We start from the raw sequence: 22,402 nt of genomic DNA, 5'->3' as shown, positions 1-22,402 counted from the left end.
AGTAGCTAGTCACATTTACGTGAAATGTTAACTAATGCTCTAAAATTGTGTAAATATTTGGTTTAGGAACTTTTTTTAGAAACATTCTATGGGAAAATGATAAACAATTGATTATGTTGATAACTTTTTATATTTCCCATAAAATTTTTATTAAAATTTTCTTAATATAGTTTATTAACAATTGCCCTAAATTTAGCAATAAATATAAGATCTTATATTTATTGCTAAACTTAATTGTACTTCACCTTTTGAGTAAAACGATCTATAATCTAATATTTTTCTCACAAATTGTTGAGAACTGCTAAAGAGGGAATTAGAAATTACACATGTTAGCAAATCTTTCCCTTTGTATGTTTTCCTTTCTTTTGCAACAAAGTTGTTTTCAAATTTGAATTTGCCACTTATGTTTGTCTTGTATAACTTAAATAACTTTAAATGATAAAAAAAGAACTAATTGTTGGACCGGAAATAAAATGTGCACAAGCACAGCATAAAGAATGGTAAAAATAAAATAAGTTAAAAACCAACAACGAAAAAAACAATGTGAGATGGAACTATATATAACTTCCATTACCAACGAAAAGACAATGACAGGTGACCCAGATCATGTTTAAACGTACTTATTATATGCCAGTTTTCCAGAGATATATGCAGGGTATCTTGATGGTTTATTTAGCCAAACACAAAAAAAGGTATCTTGATAGTAATTACTGGGGCAGAGCGATGTACAAGGGGGGGGGGGGGGGGGGAGGTTGAAATTTTTTTATTATATATATAATTATTTAAATGTTTTCAAAATTTTATATAAAAAAATAAAAGTTATCCTCTTCAAATATTTGAATTAGTCCGACAATGCTCTCAAAAAAAATAATTGGTCTAATAGTTATAGAGATATAACTTTATTTTTCACAATTCTATTTTTTATTGTAAAATGTGTTCTTATATTTGTTATATATTTGATAAAGTTTTGCACCAAATATATTTGAATCTATCTTTTTTAACCCGTTATGTGACGATTAACAAGTCATTGACTCATTATAAAAAATCATGTTACTAAAATTACACATAAAATTTCTCTTTAATTGCCACATAATGGGTTAAAGCAAGATAGTTTCAAATATGTTTGAAATCTAACTTATTCCTCCAAGTTTTGAATCATTCATTATCTTGAAATTTTTATTAATTCAATTGAAAGATTTTTTTTTCCTTACTTTAGTATAAAATTTGATAATTTGTATTGAAAATGAAGCATTTTAAGAATTTTACTATGAAAATGGTAAAAATGAATTTTGTTTTATGAAAGATAGTCATCAAACATAATTTTGATTGAGAAGTACTAAGCTTTTTCTTGTTAGGTGTGTGTATATGTATAACTTATCAAAAAAAAAAAGTGTGTATATAATAAAAAAGAGCGTGTATATGTGTGTGTGTGTGTGAAGGGTTGTCTCAATAAATATATTAGTATTGCAACTTGGCCCACCAAACAAAAATTTATGGCTCTACTCCTGGTAATTAGTAAATATTACTATATTTATCCTTTTGAATTGAATATAATTTCAATTAGGTTATATGAGGCATTAATTTTTCAACTCAATCTCCAAAAGTTGAGTAATTGCATGATTAGTATTTTTGGTAAAAATACAATATACAGATCTTTTGACATGCTTGATCGACACTGAATTTCTAAAAAGTTTTGGTGTTGTCCTCCACTTTGTATATCCAGCAGTGATGTTAGGGTTTTATCATAAATTTTACTACAATAATATTAATATTTTAAATAATTTTAATCATAATCATTATTATATCAATTTGTAAATATTTTACAGTAAAATTAGTAATAACTTTAGTTTTTTTATCTACAATTGTGGTTAAAGTGCATAGGTTATTGAGTATAAATGGGTTGCTCATTTACTACCAAACCGGGGGCACACAGATTGGTTTAGTATAAGCTCTTAAAGGTCATAGCAGGAAACAAAATACACCTGAGGTACAAATTAACTTGTAAAGATAAAAATTGCTACACACACCCTATTACATATACACACATGATTTAGTTTTGAAATCGTGTTTTCAATCCATGAATTCAGTTCAACGAATAAATGTATAACAATGTGTGTATAACAAATTAACAGGTTGTGTGTAGCAAACACTACCCAACTTGCGGATGAGTAGCAGCCTAGGCCTGTCGCACGTTATACTAATTATGGTCCATGCATCCTTAAATTGGATTTGCAACTCTGTTAATTAATACTAATAAGAATTTTGTTAATGTGTTTTAAGGGCACACAATAATTAATCATTTTTTGAAATATTTTCTCGACAATTGAAAAAGTATTAACAGTTTTTTCAATTCTCGAAAAAATGTTTCTAAAAATTGATGGTTTATTAACCGGACCCTACTAATAAAACTCACTTGGATGAAGAGAAACTCACTTTGTATTGCAACGCCCAAAAATCCTTCAGCAAAAACAATGGTCCGGTAAGGTTATTTTTAAGAACCGACACTCACTTGTACCTAGCCTAGTTGAGCTTTGAATCAAATATTTTACCAAGATGACACACAAAATGCCTGAAAATGATATTATTGTTGTTGACCATTAGCCATTAGAATTTAGGAACCCATTGTTTTGGGGTCAAAACGCGTGGGAAATAAATTTTACCACTTGAATTTTATCGAATTACAAAGGATTGACAGACTTAATCAGGAACCCATTGTTTTAGGATCAAAACAAAACTCATTAGTATAACTTAGGTGTTGCTGTTGCAAAACGTAATGTGATAGCTCTCTTACCAATAAATTTTGCGTACATGGTCTTTTGCAAAGTAATTGTAAGAAGTAGCTGAGAAAAAGGATGAGGCCTATAAAAACAAATTTAAGTGCATATTTTAAGGGTTAGAATTTTTTTTTTTTTTTTTTTTTTGGTATACTTCAAGGTTTTACATATAAGCCTCATATCCTTACTCTTATGATTATCTAACAAAAAAAAAGAACATTAAATTCGGTCGCATCCCTTGTAAATATGATATACCCATTTGAAAGGGGGAAAAAATTGAAAAACTCATTTATTCGCATAAGGTACTGTTCTTTCAAAAATGTGTAGACATGGAAACCCATAACATGTACTTGAATTCAAACCCAACGTAGTTTATGGACTTTATGTACACAAAATTTTCATAACAAATCTTAGATGAAAAATTGTTACTTGCTGTTATTAATAGGTAAAAAAGTAATTTCAATGATATGTTCAAATTAAAACTAACAAAAATCTTTTATTTAAAATTTATTGTAAAAATATTATGGACGTAATACTTCTCATATGAACTTGCTAACTATGATCAGCCAGATAGCAATGAGCACTTATCTCTAGGACCAATGGGTCTAGAAAACATGAGCTATCATCAGCCAGATAGCAAAGGGCACTAATCTCTACAAGCAATGGGTCTAGACAAAACTCAGAAAACATGTTCTTGGCTCAAGACAAGGCAAAGAAAAGGAAAACTGAAAAGTAATGAAAAATAAGATTTCAAAGTTGGGGTTTGAGTTGTTTCCCACTTGATTTCCCATGCATGCGAGCTAGTGTTGTCTCCAATTCCAAATATAGTGGCATTAAGTTCAGGGAAATTTGTCCAAAATTAGATAGAGTGGCCAAAATTAAATATCACCATAATATTTATAAGAGTAAACAAAATATTTAGTTTTTATCCTTTACACTATATTTCAATTTGATTTCTAACCTTTCAATTATATTAATTTAGTCTATAACCTTTCAGTGTCGTGTCAATTTAGTCACAGCCGTTATATCTTGAATAAAAATTATAGACATGACAAATAGCCAAAATAAAATTTTAGTATATTCTCACATCAACAAAAGCTAATTTTTTATCTTGGTCATTAGACACGTCATTAATTTTCATTCAAAAGATAATTGCAATGGCTAAATTTACACAATACTGAAAAGTTAGGAACCAAATTGACACAATTAAAAGGTTATAAATAAAACTGAAATATGGTGTATAGAATAGAGACCAAAATGTTTACCCTACTTATAAATAATAGAGATAAACCTTATTTAGAAATAATTGGGTTGGAAAATACTATAAGCTGCGACATTCACTAATTAAAGACTATTAATTAAGATTCTCTTTATGTGTTCTGAAAAATTATCAAAATTATATGAACTCTAAATGAGTGCATATTCATACTTGCTAAGGTAGCATGTGGATAACACCATAAAATCCTTCCTTTTTTTGTTTTATTTTTTTCATGCCTTTGACTTGGTTTCCAAGAATTTGTTTGAATTGAGCAAACATCGTATCTTCGTGTCACAATTTTGATTTAATAAAACAGAAAACTCGATGTATGCAAATTATAATCCAAGTAAAAATAAACAAATACAACGAATATAGGTTGCATAATTAAAGAGAGAAAACTCGAACCAAATAAAAAATGCTGGTCATATAAACACGAACTTTATGAACACAGAAAGAGTGAAAGACTGGCATAAAATTTATTAAGTTCGATTAATGAATGTCCTTAAAGCATTTGTTATAGATCATTCTAGTAAAAATATAAAAATTATCAAAAAATTTAATTACATTTTTTCCTATAAAAAGTTTTTAAAAATATTTTCTAATCCAATATCTTGAGCAATTACTAACTTTTCCCATAATGTTTTTTTTTTTTTTTTTGTTACTCTCATAAGTACATGATACAGCAAACTCTTTTAAACTAAACTAAGCAGAACCGAATTTGAGCCACTCACTTTCCATTCAGTATCATTGAGCAATCATTATCTACTTTCTCCTAGCCCAACTCTTCAATCATTTAAACCAATCAACAACATTCAAGTTCCGTAAATACCAATTTGGTACAAACCAAATTTAGCCATTCACTTTTCACACGCCAATGTGTGCTTGGATGAACACTTTGTTGATTCACTTATTTACGAAAGATGATCAAAGTGTTGCAACTTTATTAAAAGGTGATTAAAGTGTAATTGCACGTCAAAAAAGTGAGGTCTTAAAAAATTGTATATAAATTAATAAAAATTGAAAGTATAAGTCATTGAGAAAGACATAAGAAAAGAAAAAAGAAATTCAGATTTCATTAAAAACAGTAGATTATTTTGTTTGGTCTAGTGAATGATAATATCACTCGGAATTCCCACTAAAATTCTGAATGCATGTTGGATCCATCAACATACACATGCAGCAAACATGGACCTCAACTTTCGATTTTAAGTATGTCTTATTCATATCACCTTTACAATGTATAAAATTCCTAGCTACAATCACCTAAAAAAATGAACCTAGTTATGATTAGCACAACATTCATGACCCACCCTCTCTTTTCTCTCTTAAATTTGTAATTTCATTTCCACTTTCTTCGTTCAAAAGCAATGTTGCAACTTGCTTATATTTTAATATTGACATCAGACAATATTAATGGGGGCTTTTAGTAGTAAACATATAGGTCCACCACTCAAGACCATGCTTTATGACTCAATTTAGGCAAAAAGAATATAAGCACCAGTTATCTTATTTCAAAGGCTGAATAAGGTATAGAGTCAGAAAGGATATACCCATTTAAAAAAAAAATTCAGAGCATGTGACTAAGCAAACAATGTAACATTCTTTTTCTTTTTCCTTCTTTTTTTTCATGCACGCATTCTTTGTTTGAATATGAGTTGATTGAATTCAAAATTTTTTATTCTATTTAAATTTTTTTTAAAAAAACATATGAATTAGCAAAGGCATACTAATTATGTATTGATTATATATGATTTTAAACACATATCTATCGCACATCAAACTTCACAATTTGTTGTTGTGAACACTTCAACTGATTATATGAATCAATCACTTTTCGTTGATCACTCATTATGTGTGATAATGGATGTGTCTGTAAGCAAACTGATTAATTAAGGTTGAAGTTCCTCTATGAGTCAGGCTCGACCTATGTCAGTGAACTGACTTGGAGGTCAGCTAAAAACAATCAGTCAAAATTCTGTATGTGCACAATGAGAGAGAGAAAACATGGGAAACACGAGTGCAAATTACTTTATTCCTCTTAATTAACAGAGACTTTGACAAAGTAATGCAGAGGCAGCAATCCCACTGCTAAAGCCAGAATAGAAAGCTGAACATTCTACTGCATGCGCCATTTTGCTGTTACATATGGATTGGCAAAGAAATATATATTAACCAGAAGAGAGATGAAGATGGCAAACACATTGCAATTACAGCCATGGAAAATGGTCGTTCTTTGTGTTAACCAATAGAATATACTTTCATCACAATAAGCAGTAGCTGCAATCCCATAGCTCAAGCCACATTAGAAAGCTGAACATTCTTCTTCTCTTATAAAAATAATGTGCCAGTTACCAATAAAATGGGAATAACTAACATGACCAAGAGAATATGTCAGATTCATGAATAACTGAATGAAGTTGTCAGAAGAACTAACAGATAAAATCATAGTCAGATTCATGAATAGCTGACTGGATTTGTTAGAAGAACTAACAAAATCAAGGTATTAATTAGAACTTGTCAAACATTATAATATATGCTTCTTGTTTTTTTTTTTTTGAATTGTAATTCAAATCCTCGATGAAAAGAAGTCTAGCACATCCGTACCCGAGGCATCATTCAAGGGTTCAGAGTAGTATATTCCATTACTTTCACTATATTCCAATTGTCTTTTTCCATTTCTGTACGAAACTGCATGTGTAGTCTCCATTGAAGAACCATGAGTCCTAGAAAATGCAGGTCATGTGCAAAATCAACATGTGGACTGTGGTCACTGTGAAACCAATTAACACCATGTAACTCTACGAACTTTAAAATTGTTTGGCTGCATGTGATATGAAACCAAAAGAGGTAAGTGGACTGCCAATGCCATACGTCCTTTGTATGGTTTTCCTACTCCTACCACGTACCAAGCCATATAATCTGTCGTGGATCCAAATCAATAAAACCCTTTCACCTAGGATTCCAAACCTAAAATACATTTCTTATACCGGTTTCTATATACGGAATAAACTATGATAAAACAAAAAGTCCATGCACACATACTTTGTTACACACTTTATCATAGCTTGTGCATATATACCTTAAATGGTGATTGAATTATTCTTCACCAAATATTAATGATGGTCCTATGTATAAGCGATGTAATCCAATCACAAATTAATAAATGTATAAGTTGTGACAAAATATATACTGCTAAAAGAGTTGAAATTCATGACAACAATCATTATCCTTCTATTTCTAAGTTGGTTTGTAAGGGAGATTGCACCTCTTGTTTTCCTGTTTAGTTTGTTTAAATGAATATGCTCTTTATCAAAACAAAAAAAAAAAACATTATCCTTCTAAAGGTTTTTCCAAACCATGCTAACATAAAAAGATTGTCACCTAGCCAACTACATCATTATCCTTTCTAAAGGTTTTTCCAAACCAGTATTAATTAGAAAAGATTGTCACCTACTAATCTACATAAAAGAACTTTTATACTAAAAGATTTTAATATGAAAATAATTAGAGCAAGCATACACATTCTAAAAAAAAGTTATTTTTACACATCAAAAAACTATTTTATCTATTTTAGCATACTACTTTACAATACACCTTACATCCCATTTTCTATTTGTTTACAACTTTATTTAAATATATTTATTTATTCTTTTTAATTATTTCTTTTATGTTGTTCCCAACTTCATTCCATTCATTCCTAGTCGCGTTGAAGTCTTCCATTCGAAGAATACAATAGTCAGACGCAAGCCTTGACTTCTCTTCTATGGTGGAGTCGTTTGCTAGTCCCAGATGGAATCCAAGAAACTCGCGATGAAATTACATGACTGTCCTTTCATCGGTGGCCAAAAAAAAGCACCCTCCCCTTTTTTTTTTTTTTGTTAAACCAGTTCCTGTGCCTGGGATTCATTCCAGTCTATAAAGTTAAAGCAATCTGGTGGATGGGGCCCGCCTCACCATTCCCCTTCTCCAACGCCATTGAAGAAGAAAGAGAAAGTTTGAATAATTATTAATTAATTCCCAACAATCATGAAGAGAGAGAGTTTGAATATAATAATAATAATAATAATAAACCAAATATTTTACCACGTTTTGTATGCTACTATTATTAGAATGTTACTTTGGCTCATGCCAAATTTCTGTGGCATTTGACATTTGATGGGGGTGATTTTTGTATTCGGTGTGCTAAATATTATAAAATCCGATGCTAACGTATAGCACTCTTATATGTGTTAATCAATGCAGTTAACCGATTTTCGAAAGCGAGTACATCGTCAATTTCCCAAAAATAATTAGAAGTGAGTTTTTATGAACACCCCTAAAAATAATTGGTTTAAGATACAATGGTTGGCCAGTCATAAGAACCACCTCCCTCTCCTTAAAATGGTCCTACACGTTTAATTATGTCATGTTATGTAGTTCAAAAATCCAATGCTCCTCTAACAATCTTCAAAAAGAATAACATGAACTGGTTATCAAGGCACTGCCGAGTGCGGATAGCCAAGGGCAATGAGCTGAAGACAGATTCGCTAAGCAATGTGGAGCATTAGCTAGACAACTGCAAGTTCTTCCGAAATCTATCGTATAATGTAATGGAGATTTTGGTTTAATAATTCAGGGCCCCTTAGGAAAATCTAATTTGGACACATAAGGTAACAGCTACTCAAATCTCAAAAACTATATATATATATATATATATATATATATATATATATATATATATATATAACGCTAAAAGATATATATAAAAATAATAATAAGTCTTTAATAGATTAGAGATACAAACTTTTTTACAAAAAATTTTACAAATTGCTAATGTGATAAATAGTTATTAGTAAATAAAAAAGTAATATTAATAGTGAGCTTAAGTAAAAACTAATAAGAAATTAGTCACATCAACAATTTATAAAAACGTTATAAAACAGTTTGTGACTATAATGATCAAACTTAGAACAAATAGGACAATAAATGAATAATAAATTAGATTTTTTTAAATTATCAATTGTCTCAAAAGCTTAAACAATTGAGATATGATAAATTTGATTATTTAACCACATAATTCTAACACAACCACAACAATATATCAATGTGAAGATCATTAGAGGAGGCTTATGTCAGGGAATCCACTTAATGAGAACAACCATATTAGAGGAAATAAACAATTTCAGCATCAACACAAAACAGGTTTGAATGGCTCATCCTAACAAAAATGAAAAAATCAATTCGGAAACACCTAATTTTGAGCATGCAATCAGGCCGCTGAAAAACAAGTGCACAATTAATAAGAATAATTATTTGAGTAATGCTGACGGGTGTTCTTTGGGTAATAGTTAACAATCCATTTTAAGAAAGTTTTGACACTATTTTTATAGAAAATAAAAAAATGCTGTCAAAACATTAATTTTTTTTTCCCACAAAAACTTTCTTTAAATGGATTATTAACCATTACCCTAAGAAGATCCGATAACATTTTCCTAATTATTTTTCCACATTCCTTGTGCCCACATTTTTCAAAAATATCCACATTTAACACATGATAGGCAGGAGAGTGTATACAGAGAGAGTGAGACAATCAAAGCCCAATGTATAAAGGATATAATCTGTCATAGAAAAAACCTTTGTCCGGAATGTAGTCAATTCAATTTTTTTGCACAAAACCGGCTAATGGCAATTAAATCTCCCAAGAGGTGAGACCAAAAACAAGAAGACCAATTAGGGATAAACGAGCGCCTTTTCTGGCTTGAGCTGAAATCTTCATTATTGCAACTTTCCTAACAGAGCATAGTTCTTTTTCATTACAAACTGTTATACACTATTTCCATTAGTCTTCTATATTGACATGAGAAATCTGCAAAACTTGGATTTATCTAACTATATGTGCTACAGAAATGGTTACATCATCAAGGAAAACTTAGACTAATTAAACAAAGCAGGCTCCTAAATATGAAATGTAAGTATTATACACAAAGGAATCGCTCTTACAGATGGGTTGAACTGCTTACCAACCATAGATGGGATTTTCTACCTGTGGAGGCAAAAGGTTAAGGTCTTTGCAATGCTGCTTGTCATAGTCACGTGTGCCAGGGATCGCTCCAGTACAAATTCTAAGAAATTCATTCCCGGTGAGACAGTAATGGGCAAATGCCAACCCTCCATCAAATATCTGACTCAAACTAGGTAATGAAACTGATTTCTTAATGATCTTTCTATTATTTCTGCTGAATTTTGCACCATCTTCAGTGTTATTCAAGACTTTGTCAAGCTCAGAATACTCAATAAATCTCTGGGTAGCAGCTTCCCATGAAAGGTTATATCTTTCCTCAGGAGTAAGAGGTTGAGGTTCACTTTCTAGTGCTTCTTTCACTTTGGCAATGAAGTCCTCAGATGTTGTGTAAGTCAAACAGTTGGGAAATGACCTAAAGAACTCATTTGATGGGTGTTCCGCGCATACTACAAATTTTCCCATTGCAAGTGCCTCAGCAGTAGCTGTGCAGAGCACATCGCTAATACTAGGATTTATGAAGACTTTGTACCTTCAACAACAAAGAAATGTCCAAACTAGGCCAACAGTTAGCATGGGAGGGTGGGTGTGCAAAAAACAAATTCAATCAAATTCACTGATTAGGTGTTCATATACCAGATAAAAAACATTTTAGTAGTTTTGAGGTCTTGCCAGCCTCCATTATAATTTTAAGTTTAAATCCAGAAGGAAAGGAGAAGAAAAGGGAAGAGAAAAGTAAGGCGAGGGGCACACACAAACAATGCAGTGTCAACAAAGTGAGTTCTGAAAAATCCTTACCCATGAAGAGAGTCATCTGCATGGTCTCTTCCCCTTAGAAAATTGAGATTCAGATCCAACCTTTTAGCTGTACTCTGAACTTCATGGGCATCCTCTCCATTCCCATACACGTCCAACTTGAAGCCATCAAGATCATTCTTGTGCTTTGCTAAGAGATCTATCAACTCTCTATATCCCTTTGCCCAGACCATCTTGCCTAAGAAATATGCTCCTTTTGAAAAGGCTTGCTGCCCAAGTTCCCTTTCTGCAGCAACTTTTTCTCCAATTTTCAAAAATTTAGGATTCACACCATGAACATTGCAAATCACAGACTTTGGTAAATTCTGAGTAGCAGCAGAAAGACGAAGAACCTGTATAAAGTTTACAGAAAATTTAGTTTTTTGCCATGCAATAAACACCCTATGATACAGAGAGAAAAATACATCAGAAATTATTTAGACCTCTTTCTGTTCTTAACCAGTTATTCACAAACCAAGCTACAAATAAACAAAAAACAAAAGTAACAGATAATTAGAATATGCAATAAAATAGACTAATACCTTGTGGCAATATGCTCTTGTCACCCAATTGTTTATGTGCTTTACGAGGAATGCTTGGATGGCCCCATTCTTCTCCCTCTTAATATATTCCAAGTAATTTGTGTGGACAACGCCCACAACATGGTTAAATTTATCAGTCCAACGCTTACCATGATGGTACCAGTTCAGGTGCTCTGGCTCTTCTAGGATAGCAATATCAGCATCCTTGGATGGGATAAACTGAGAAGTATCTCCGGCAGGTATTATGCTTCTCCTTTCTTTTGAAAACTGAAATATAACCAGAACAAAGATGTCAGATGTTAATTTAAACATTATATGATACAACAAGAAAGTGAATAAGCTGATATATTCAGACGCTACCTTGCCAGGATAAAATGAAATCTTAAAATCAGCCTTAAAGCCAATCCTTTCCTCGAGCCAGTTTCGTATATAAGTTTCCTGATCTTCTGGTGAGCTAAAAGTGAGACTGTTTGGATAAACTATTTCTTGATCTGATCTACAAAGCCATGGAACCAGTAGGGTAACATTTTGTTTTGCAGACTGCGCTAGATATGCAGCTCGAAACAGTGGATTTACAGCTGTTCCTGTCATCCAAGGAAGACTGGCAGTTGTGACAATGGCAACATGCCTTTTCCCATTGGATGGGTCATGCTTTGCATGGTCAGTCCAAAATCCACCCTCATAACAATGACCTGTACTTTGGAGGACACTGGCTATCCTCAAATCCAATTCATCATTCATGTTATCATTCCCTATAACAGAGGATTCCCCAGCAGATGAGGAGTGCCGTAAAAGTTGGTTCTTGCGTTTGCTACACAAGCTTTCCACTATCTTATCGCATATATCTGCAACCATTTAGAATAACATTAATAATTTATGGGAAGCTATAACGATTCAATACATTTTCAATTGATAATAGAAGCTATAACATTAATATTTGCTTGGTGGAGATGACAAAATAAGCATGGGACATTTCATGAGAGGAGAAATTATGTGGAATTTAATTTTTTCCAATCATGCAAAATTAAAATCACGTGCTAATCTCTGCAATATTTTTTGAATAATTGAAATAGTGGGCAGTGTTTGTTTCTAATAAACCCATCACTTGTCAATTAATTCATTTTTATATCCAGGTAAAAAGTCTAAAAGGCAGAGTAAGGAAAATGGACCTTTCCCCAAGGATGATAGTACCCTAAGAGGTCAGTATCAGCTATCATCAATGAGAAAGGATGCCATCTGTTTGATTGAGAGTTTTCCTTGCTATTTAATTGACTTTTTACATCAAATGTTGTATTCTTGAATAGGGAAAAACTTAAATACAGTTCCTTAGGTACCCTTTTTATAATTTAGACACCTGTCTAATACTTGACAGAGCAAACGTCCGTCTCTTCCTCTGTTTTTTTTTTCCTCCTCTTTCTCTTTGATGCTTTACTCAAAAGTTAAAACTGAAAACCATGGAAAACCAGCAAGAAAACCCAGAACCACAACCTCCCTAGCATCTCACACTCTCTCAATCTTCTAAATTTTTGAAGAAATCAAGATTTCAGATGGACAGAGGGGTTGGCTTGTGCGAATTGCATTGTCAGTCAAACGGTTGGTTAAATGCATTATCTCCGCTTCTCTCTGTCCCTCTCTTTTCTGATTTTTTTTCTTTTTGTAATTCTCTTTCCAGATCTAACATATTCTCAGACTCTTACCCTGTGATGCCTTTTGATTCTACTGGTAATGATGGGAAAGGTGTTTTGTTTAACCTGATATGGGGATTCCATGGTGGCTTTTGATCTCAAAGATGAGAACTTTAGACGTGAACATGATTTCATATTAGAGCAGTGGATTCTAAAGAATTACCACAATCATGTATGGGTTAAGGAGAATTTCTTCCGAGAGAAAAATAATGAGAAAAAGAAGAAAGAAAGAGACTGTTTTCACGCTTCCAAGAAAGAAAAAAAGGAAAATAATAGAAGCAGAACTAAGGCTATTTAACGCCGTTTGCTCTGTTAAGTATTAGACAGGTGGCTGAATTATAAAAGGGGTACCTAACTGTATCTAAAGTACTGTATCTAAGTTTTGCCTACATGAATAATAAGATGAACAAAAGAAGATCAACAGAGCAGGGGGCCTCCTTTTTTTCGTTTAGTTCAGAGTTTTAAATTTCTCATCTTCAGTTTTTGATGTTAATTAGTCACAAAAATATCCAACCATATCAGGATCGTTTCCTCAGATCTCACACCAACCTTGCCCAGAAATAGATACACTCTCAGTGGCCTGCAAAATCTTTCATCCTCCTAAACATGTTGTTGCCAATGAATAAGATTGGGTCAGACCGCCTTAAGGAGTTCCAAAAAGTGTTTCCAAACAACCCTAAGTCCTAAGCTCTGAACCCCAAAGCTGATTGCAGCTGCCTATTAATTGCCCTGACTATCCCTCTCTCTAAATGATATTAAGTAAATGTCCAAAAAGACATCCACCAATTCACAATATCGTTCCCAAATGTACAATTGCAATGCATCCATTAGATAAGAAATTAGGATGGTCCCAAACATCCATTCCCATCCAAGAAAACTAACATTTGTCAGGGGTGATAAAAAAAATATTTAAAAAAAAAAAAAAAAAGAAGAAGAAATCATTCATTCCATGCCAACTAGATTTTGTTAAATCTAAATGATATCTGAGAAATAATATCTAGCAAAAAATAGAGCACTTTTCAATTCTACTGATTGGCTAGAAAACATTAATGTCTAAATATGCATATATATTAAACCCTGAACATCAGGTGAAATTGGGGAAGAAAAAAAAAGCCTATGCATCTATGCATTTCAAGGTACCAGATTAACAGAATTAAAAGATTTTTTTACCTTTTTTAACACCAAGTTGATCCAAAAATGGACCAGATTGCCTAACAAAATATGCCAAAAGTTCTGGCACATCAAGTGGTGGAACCTCCTGTAACAGAAATAAAAAAGAAAAGATCTCAGCATTGTAAATTACTCCATTTACCAAAATTTCAAGTTTCGTTCCATAGTTTATGCAAATGTTGTCCCTCAATTAGGCCAGAAAGCAAACGTCAAAGACAATTTTTTTTTTTTTTTTTTTAATAGGTAGTAGAAATTTTATTGATAAAAAAGGTACATGTTCACGATGATGAACACTCTAAACTTGAAACAAATCCATAAAACTCAAGGAGTAAAACTAATAGAGAGAAGAAAAGCATGAATAAAAATACATTGCGTATAACCCAAAACTCAAGACCACTAAAACAGAGTACCAAAGGAGATTTTAAGAGATCTAAAGATCTCTCTTTATCTTCAAAGGTACAGGTATTGCATTGCTGCCAAACTAACCACATTAGACACCCCAGAACCATAGTCCAAATCTTTGACCGGTGCTTTAATGGGGTGTAAACACGCCCAGGCTTGCAGCTGGAACCTAAGCAGTCTCATGACCAAAAAACAAATTCCCTAACCCCAACACAAACAGAAAAGTGTAGAGTGTAGCTTACCATTGTTAAAATTTTAGAAATGCCCTTGAGTGCAGTGTTGTTTAGTTTTTCAGATTTGAATATTGTATTGCTCAACAACATTATTTTTGTCTTCAAACACATGAACGTATGGACATGCAAGGTGTGATGCAGCTGACACATTGATTAGATAAGATGCATTCAAATACTTGCAAGGCTGCAAGACTATAACTGAAAGTAACTGCATAAAACAAAATGGAGTTCTTATAAACATTGACTCGCTTTTTGAAACAACCACCTCTAAAAACTAGGATGCAATATTTTTATCCAAAAATACAGGTATCAAAATCCAATGCATACAAAAGATTCTTCTAGCAAGGTTACATAAAGAAATGAAAATAGGAGGATCCTTATCATAGCCACCAGATACACTAAAATGGCATTCCACAGTACTTGAGTCCTTAGGCTCCATTTTTGCAGCACCTCAAACAATTTTGTACCCTCCATTGACACTACTAAAGTATAGTTCAGAAAAGCTGCAGGAAATGTGACAGCTATGGTATGGAAAAAAGCATACCAACTCAATGATGCTTTAAATATAAGAATTATCACTACGTTTGGCAGCATGGAATTGAAAAGCACCATTGGAATTGGATAAAAGTGAGGGCTTCACTACATGAATTTCATGATTTTCTACATAAGAGGCCTCCCATTTAATCCAATTAGAATTCCAAACCTCAAACTGCATACCACTAAAGACAGCAGAAAAATATTTGAGGAAGACTCAAGAAGAAGATAGAATGCTTGATTTGTATAAAATCTGTGAAAAGCACGTTGCTTATTAACACATGAAGCCAAAAGAAATCATCCACATGGACCTACCTTTGACTCCTTCGACTCCTTGCACATTGCTTTCTGCAAAAATAAATTATATATAAATATCAGATGTTGTGATGTATGGATATGTGGATATATGGGTTTCCGTCTATATGCACACATTAACAACCTTAGACAGAAAGTGTACAACAACCACAGAATATATACAAGCCCCTAGAAATAATTATTCAAAAAACTATAGGTAACTTTGTACAAGTTAAAGAGACATGTCAAACAACTCATTCACAAGAGACAATCCACTTATTAAGTAGTCGAAGTATAACAATAACATATGTATAGTTCCAAAATCCTTGCAAAAGCTTTAATTAAATAATAAAAACAACCTCTCATGGCATCATAGACAAGACGCATAACATTCACCACTTGCCATATAATCTAAAAATAAAATAAAATAGAATAAAAAGTTAAAAACCTCCTTTGCTAGGTGGAAGCATTAGCTCCATGATTGAACACTTGGTTGAGGGATCTACATCTTATGATGAGTGCATATGTCACAGGATACAACAACTACTTCTTTATAAAGCTTCAAGTGATTTAATGCAATTTAATACACGTTTCTGTGTCTATAAATGTTCTGCAGCTCCCATAACATATATTACACACATGTAACAAGTGTGGAAGCTCATAGCAAGAACCCTGAAACTGCACCTAGAGAGGACATGGGAACTAACCAATATGACCATCGATATACTTTTTCTCCACTTTTTGTTCTAACATGACTTTAAAAAAGGTCGTACCCAAAGCTTCCACTTTTGCTGAGTCTAACATGACTTTATACAACTAAAACAATTAAACACACCACCATCAACTACAAATTAGTTAACAATCACATGACTATTGAGAATAAAAGAGCAATACACCCATTTAATCGGTAACCTCTCTCAAGCTCCAAATTTCAAAAGCTAACTTTCACCAATAAGACAACCATCTGAACCCCAAATTTGAAGTTCTAAGCGACTTTGAAGTTCTCAGGTGAATAATTGGAAACCCATGCATACCCAAAAGCTTTCAAATCTCTTTGTAGTAGTAACAATTTGAATATAGTCAAAAGAAAAAAATCCCTATTTGACAAGACATCTTCTTATACCTATAAATTTCATTGGACCCAGAATGATATGTTGAAAAATTTTCAAGTATACTCAAGTGAATATGCTACACTTCATTAGCTCTATAAAAATCAAAAGCTCAACTTTCCATAGCCTTGCTTCACTTGTTGTTTCAATTTTTCCACTGACTCACAAATTCAGCACCGACTAATTAACAATAAAATAAAGACAACTAATATTTTATAGAAATTCATGCTCAAAACAAAGAATGATAGAACATACCAAGCTTGACTTCAATTTCTCCAAAAACTCACTGTTCTTCAACCCACCGAAAATCTCGGCCGACGAGCTTCGCTTCTCGAACTCTCTGAGTCTCGTCTTCAACACCCGAATTGGCTCCCAATCCCTAGACTGTGCTGCTTCGTCTCCTTCAACCTCACTCTTCCACACCCCCCAAAACTCTCTGAAACTAACCACGTTCCTCTTCCTAACCCTATCGAAATCAACAACTCCATCCCCATCATCCACCTCCGCCACAATCGCGTTTTTTATCGCCGACAAATCGATCCGAAGCCGCGACCTCGGAGTCCACTTCTCCAGAACCTTCTTGCTGAAATCTGGCGACGAGTACGCCCGCCGGAACTCCGAGAGCTTCGGCTGGAGCCTCTTCACGAAATCCATCTCCGACGGAGGCGGAGGCGATCGAATCGCCGGCACAGAAAACGAAGTCGAAGCCGAATTGAAAAAATTCTCAAGCTCTCGGTCGAACGACGTCGCTAAGTTCTTGAACGAGTTGGCTCGGTGGCGCATGAGTTGGATATCCGCGTCCGCCGAGTCACGAACCTCTCGCCAACCTTTGGATATGAAGGAGAACGCGCTCGAATTCGACGAAGAAGAAGACGACGTCGTTACTCGATTCTCGCTATCCATGGCTGACTCTGAAAAAGCTAGGGTTTCTTTTTCGTTCGTCGAAATTTCTAGGGCTTGAAAGAATTGAATTCTCTCTCTCTCTCTCTCTCTCTCTCCTCTCTGAGGAAGAACGAGAAAAATGCTGAATAGGAAAGACCTGGGTTCCAGAGAACTGTCTTTGTGTGGTTTTTTCTTTTTCTTTCTGGAAGTGGAGTGTACACGTGTGCAGCCACGTGGGATGGGTGTACTTGTTGACGAGATTTGCGGGTGCTGATGTGGAGTTTGAGTCGCGTGATAAGGTGAGGTAGCGAAATGTGATTGGGTGAGGATTGTACGGGATTGGGGGTATATTCTAGAGGGAAGAATATGCTGGACAAGAGTGGCGGGATCGCATGTCTGGCCTGTACTTTTGCACCTAAATTTTGATTGGACCGAGTGGTTGAAGGTCAAAATCTATATGAGATCAATTGATGGATTGTTGCCTAACCTTAATTTTTTTTTTTTTTTTTTAATTTAGATGATAGTTAGACTATCAACATTTATTAAATCACATTTTACATGAAAATTAAATTATTTGACTTGACACAAATCAAATCGATTTGTAATTAAATTTCTATTCCTATTTCGACGAATATCCATGACACAAATTTTTTACCTACCCGTCGTAACTTTTTCCATATAAATCTAATCCTTTATTATAGGGTTGAAATTCTAAAGTTGTAAAACATACGCGACCAACCTTATATGGGTTTTTTCTTTAACCCTAGTGGGTTGGCCAAATGGTTAGGCACTTGGTCTCAAAGTGCTTGTTCCAAGTTTGACTGGATGTGCTTTTCAGTATGAGTCCGGATACTTGCACTTTGAAAAAACCCCTTGGGTCAGCGATTTACCCCATTAGGGCCCACCCGTCGCAAATAGTGATTAGTTTCTGGTTGAAAACTTTGAAAATACACTGTAGGAAACCAAAAAAATAAAAATAAAAACCTTATATGTGTGGACTTTTCGTCATTTATGCAATATACTTAAAGAGTTTGTCGCGAAATTCCAAGCTTAACTTCACAAAGATACCATTGATGCATGAATTTGGATTAGCCATATGTTTAGCTACTTTAAGTCAACTAGTCTCATCACACGCACGAGCGCGTGTGAAGAGGCTTTTTTTTAGAGCAAAAAAAAAAAACTCTGTGTTTTTATTTTATATATATAATTTTTATTTTGAAAATCTAATATATAAGTTGATAAAGCAATTTGAAAATCAACATAGGAGTGATCTTATTTTTTAGGTAATGTTTTAATAGGAGTTAGACTTGTATTTTTACCAGATTGTCTTTTAGTTTTAACTCTACTTAAACATAGAAATGTATGAGCATTTTAGAACCATAAAAATGAGGAATCTAAACAGGGAAACTCCTTAAATAATAGTATAGATACTGTTTGAAAAAATACTTTCAACTATCATAATAGATTAATCATCTCCTAAATATTTGATAAAGCGTATTTCCTATTTAGAGGTTGGATCTTGATAGGGGCGCAATAGAGGTACAAAATCTCCCAACATATATATAGCATCTTCACATGGATGCAATTGATGAATTTTGGATTGAATATGGTTCTTCACATCAAGTTATTACCATTTGTATTGATCTTTAAAAAATAAAAGTTATTACCATTTCATGGGTTATGAATATATAATTGGATCACGCGTTATGTTATATAAAGGCCTTGCTCATGCATATAAATATTAAATACCTTATATAAAATTCTAAATTAATAAAACACGTGATCGATAATGCATAAATTAGGCCATTGCAGTACTTGAATAATTGGGTTAGGCACTCGATGTCTAGATCACAAAATAAAATTTCTTGGGTTATAGGCACACGTAATTTGCATATGATTAATCATATGCATAATATAATTTGACTAGTTCTTTTCTTTTTCTTTTTCTTTTTTTTTTTCTTTTTTCTAAAAAACAAAACCATGCATTAGATAGACCAATCCGGCAAACAGCATAGTAGTTGGCAATTATTATGTGTGAACAATACATGCTTCTTTGAGGAGTTGAGGAGCATACAAACTCTAACAAATAACCACTGCACATAGCATATACCGTATATGGTATTCCTTGCTTGCACTGCTTGTAAGAGTTTGTATCAGAATGAGAATTGTGATCTCAGGCACATAGCATGTATGCATCTTTCTAATATAGCTTGCAGTAATATACAAGTAAACCCTAAGTTCTCCGAAAGCAAAACAAGTTTGTATATGACAGTAACAGCAACAACAAAGAGCAACCCTAAAAGCAAAAATTGGAAAAGCAACAAACTACATATTTTGTCCCTTTGTATGACCCTCTAGTCGATCTAGTCTCTTCTAAGTTATCGCAATGTTAACAACGACCAATGAAGACGTTTAGGAATCAAGCAAGAGAATCACATAAGTCTTAGTTGTCCTATAACTATTATATAAAACAAATTTAGTCGACAAGTTTTGCGGCTATACCTTACGTTCTTTTCCCATCCATGAAAATTCATATACTGCTAATTTGATTTGACATGGATGTATGGTTTGCTGTTTCTCTCTGACTTTGTGGGCTTGCTGCAAATGTGAACCCACCCTATTTTGTATCCTATGTTTTTCACCGCTTGTGTCATGATCCCAGTAATTGCTTTCATTCATGGTAATTCACATGTCCTGATGTCCCCTGTCCATGTGACCGAAGGTCCACAGGCCACATCCAACTTGACAAGATAGTATGGGTTGCTGAGAAGCCCCAACCCAAAGTATAGAAACTTTATCCAATGGGCCTCACCTGATTATGAACCAGCAGAGTACAGTATACCGGTTACTGGTGTACAGCTGGTAGGAATCACAGCTACAAAAAAATAGCAGGACTTAAAAGGGGGAGGCGTTTAAGGGTGAGTTTGGTTGGGCTTTTTGAAAAAGTGCATAATGAAAAAGTTGAGTTTTTAAAAAGTGCATAATAAAAAAGTAATTTTTCAAAAAGTTGAGTGTTTGGTAAAAGCTGTTAAAAAGTGCTTTTTAAAAAAGCTGAGTGTTTGGCTAGCATTTATAAAAGTTACAGTTTAAGAGATAAAACGTTGAACCAAACGGACACTAAGTTAAGTTACGTTGGGAGGTATTTTTGATATACGTGTGAAAATGTGAATAATATTATTTAAAATAGGTAAAAATATATTTAAATGAACTTGTCAAACACCTTTATAGTCAGTGAGTAAGGGTGTTCGAGGAATGGAAAAAAAAATTTATATATAATAATTAAAAAAAAAATTTATTTGTTTACTCTTAAAAAAAAGAAATAAGAACATCCTCAACCAAAATCGGATTCCACGCCGAAACAAAAACTCTTGATTTCCCATAGAAAATAAAGAAAATATAAACCAATAATCTAAACAAAGCAGATATAGATCAATAATGGAGGTGAGAGACATTGTGCTAGGTAGAGGCGTCTTGAGAGAGGAGCATGGAGGTGCTATTAGGGATGAACGATGCTTGTTGAAAGAAGTATGGTGGCGGCGTAAAACGATGCTTGAGGAGAACATTGAGAGAGAAGAAAAGCTGTGACTAAGAAATAAGGACTAAGAATGAAAAGAAGAAAGAAAACAGGAAAGTAGATCTGGAAGAAAAATCTAGAAGAGACAAGAACAAGATAGAGATAAGATGTAAAGCTTAAGCACGTGTGAAAGAGAAAAAAGGTTAAACACATAAGTTAAAATAAGGTTATCCCATACCCCCCAGGCTCTGTCCTAATTCCTCTTTTTCAATTTAGTTAAATGTGATTTCCCTTTTACCCCAAAAAAAAAAAAAAAAAAAAAAAAAAAACCGACGGAGAAAACAAAGGAAGGGAAAAAAAAAGTTATTAAAAATTAAATTAAAGGGTAGGCCATGGGTATAATTTAAGGCTTGGGTTTATCACTTGATTGGCCCATCAACTTTTAATTACATTATACATTATACATATTAATTATACACATAACAAATTATAGAAGACAATTAATAAACAAATTAAACAACTAAATTATGTTATGCTAAACAATAATGGAACAATACATTATAAAAGATAAACAATAATTAATAATTTTATAATTAATGAAACAATAATATAATAAGTTATAGTTTATAAAAGACAAACAAATTTAATGAAACAACTAAACAACAATAATTAATAAAATATTTCAAATGAACTTATAGTTTATTATTTATTCTTTTACTAGAATTATGGACAAATTTAATGAAACAACTAAACAACAATAATTAATAATTTAATTAATATTTCAAATGAAATTATAGTTTATTGTTTATTCTTTTACTAGAATTATGGACAAATATTTGAGAAAAAAATCACATAGAAGGCAATTGTAAATTTTATGTATTTGCATGTCTTTTGATTGTTGTCGTTGTCAATATACAAATTTTTCTTTTTATTAAATTGTGTAATTTATGCTTGTTGAGGAACACCCTGGAAAAAATTCCTGGAGTCGCCACTGTTAGTAGCTGTGTGAGGGAGGAAACATACATCCGTAACAAGGTGTATTTTTTCATAGAGTACAGATCTTTTTTTGCTGAATCATAGAGTACGGATCATAAGAGCAAAGAGCGGAAACCCAAATATTATTTTATTTTTCATAATTGCTAATATAATTTGTCATGTTTGGTGTTCAATAAAAGTGGTGTTAATGATAGTGCACCCACTTAAAAACTACCT

The 22,402-nt window shown here is 33.0% G+C and overlaps 1 protein-coding gene across 1 annotated transcript; it reads right to left on the bottom strand.

Annotated features, from left to right (window-relative positions):
• Window positions 1–9,741: 9,741 nt before the first annotated feature.
• LOC142610308 (digalactosyldiacylglycerol synthase 1, chloroplastic) lies at window positions 9,742–17,836 on the bottom strand. Its single transcript, XM_075782100.1, has 7 exons — window positions 17,050–17,836; window positions 15,707–15,739; window positions 14,223–14,310; window positions 11,728–12,212; window positions 11,368–11,634; window positions 10,829–11,178; window positions 9,742–10,562 (listed from the first exon to the last, which is right to left on the bottom strand). The coding sequence occupies exons 1-7, from the start codon at window positions 17,695–17,697 to the stop codon at window positions 10,028–10,030; spliced, it is 2,406 nt and encodes an 801-aa protein (XP_075638215.1). The 5' UTR covers window positions 17,698–17,836; the 3' UTR covers window positions 9,742–10,027.
• Window positions 17,837–22,402: the final 4,566 nt, after the last annotated feature.

This window comes from Castanea sativa, chromosome 9, assembly GCF_040712315.1.
Source record: "Castanea sativa cultivar Marrone di Chiusa Pesio chromosome 9, ASM4071231v1".
Taxonomy (NCBI): Eukaryota; Viridiplantae; Streptophyta; class Magnoliopsida; order Fagales; family Fagaceae; genus Castanea; species Castanea sativa.
The sequence above is the reverse complement of the archived record's forward strand: the minus strand, read 5'-3'. Positions and strand labels throughout refer to the sequence as shown.

Excerpts from the sequence above, each read along its gene's own strand:
- LOC142610308 (XM_075782100.1), bottom strand. The coding sequence starts at position 17,697 with ATGGATAGCGAGAATCGAGTAACGACGTCGTCTTCTTCTTCGTCGAAT. Across the intron at positions 11,635-11,727 it reads TTTCATTTTATCCTGGCAAG|TTTTCAAAAGAAAGGAGAAG; the intron begins GTAGCGTCTGAA and ends GTTATATTTCAG. Across the intron at positions 11,179-11,367 it reads CAAGAGCATATTGCCACAAG|GTTCTTCGTCTTTCTGCTGC; the intron begins GTATTAGTCTAT and ends AACTTTATACAG.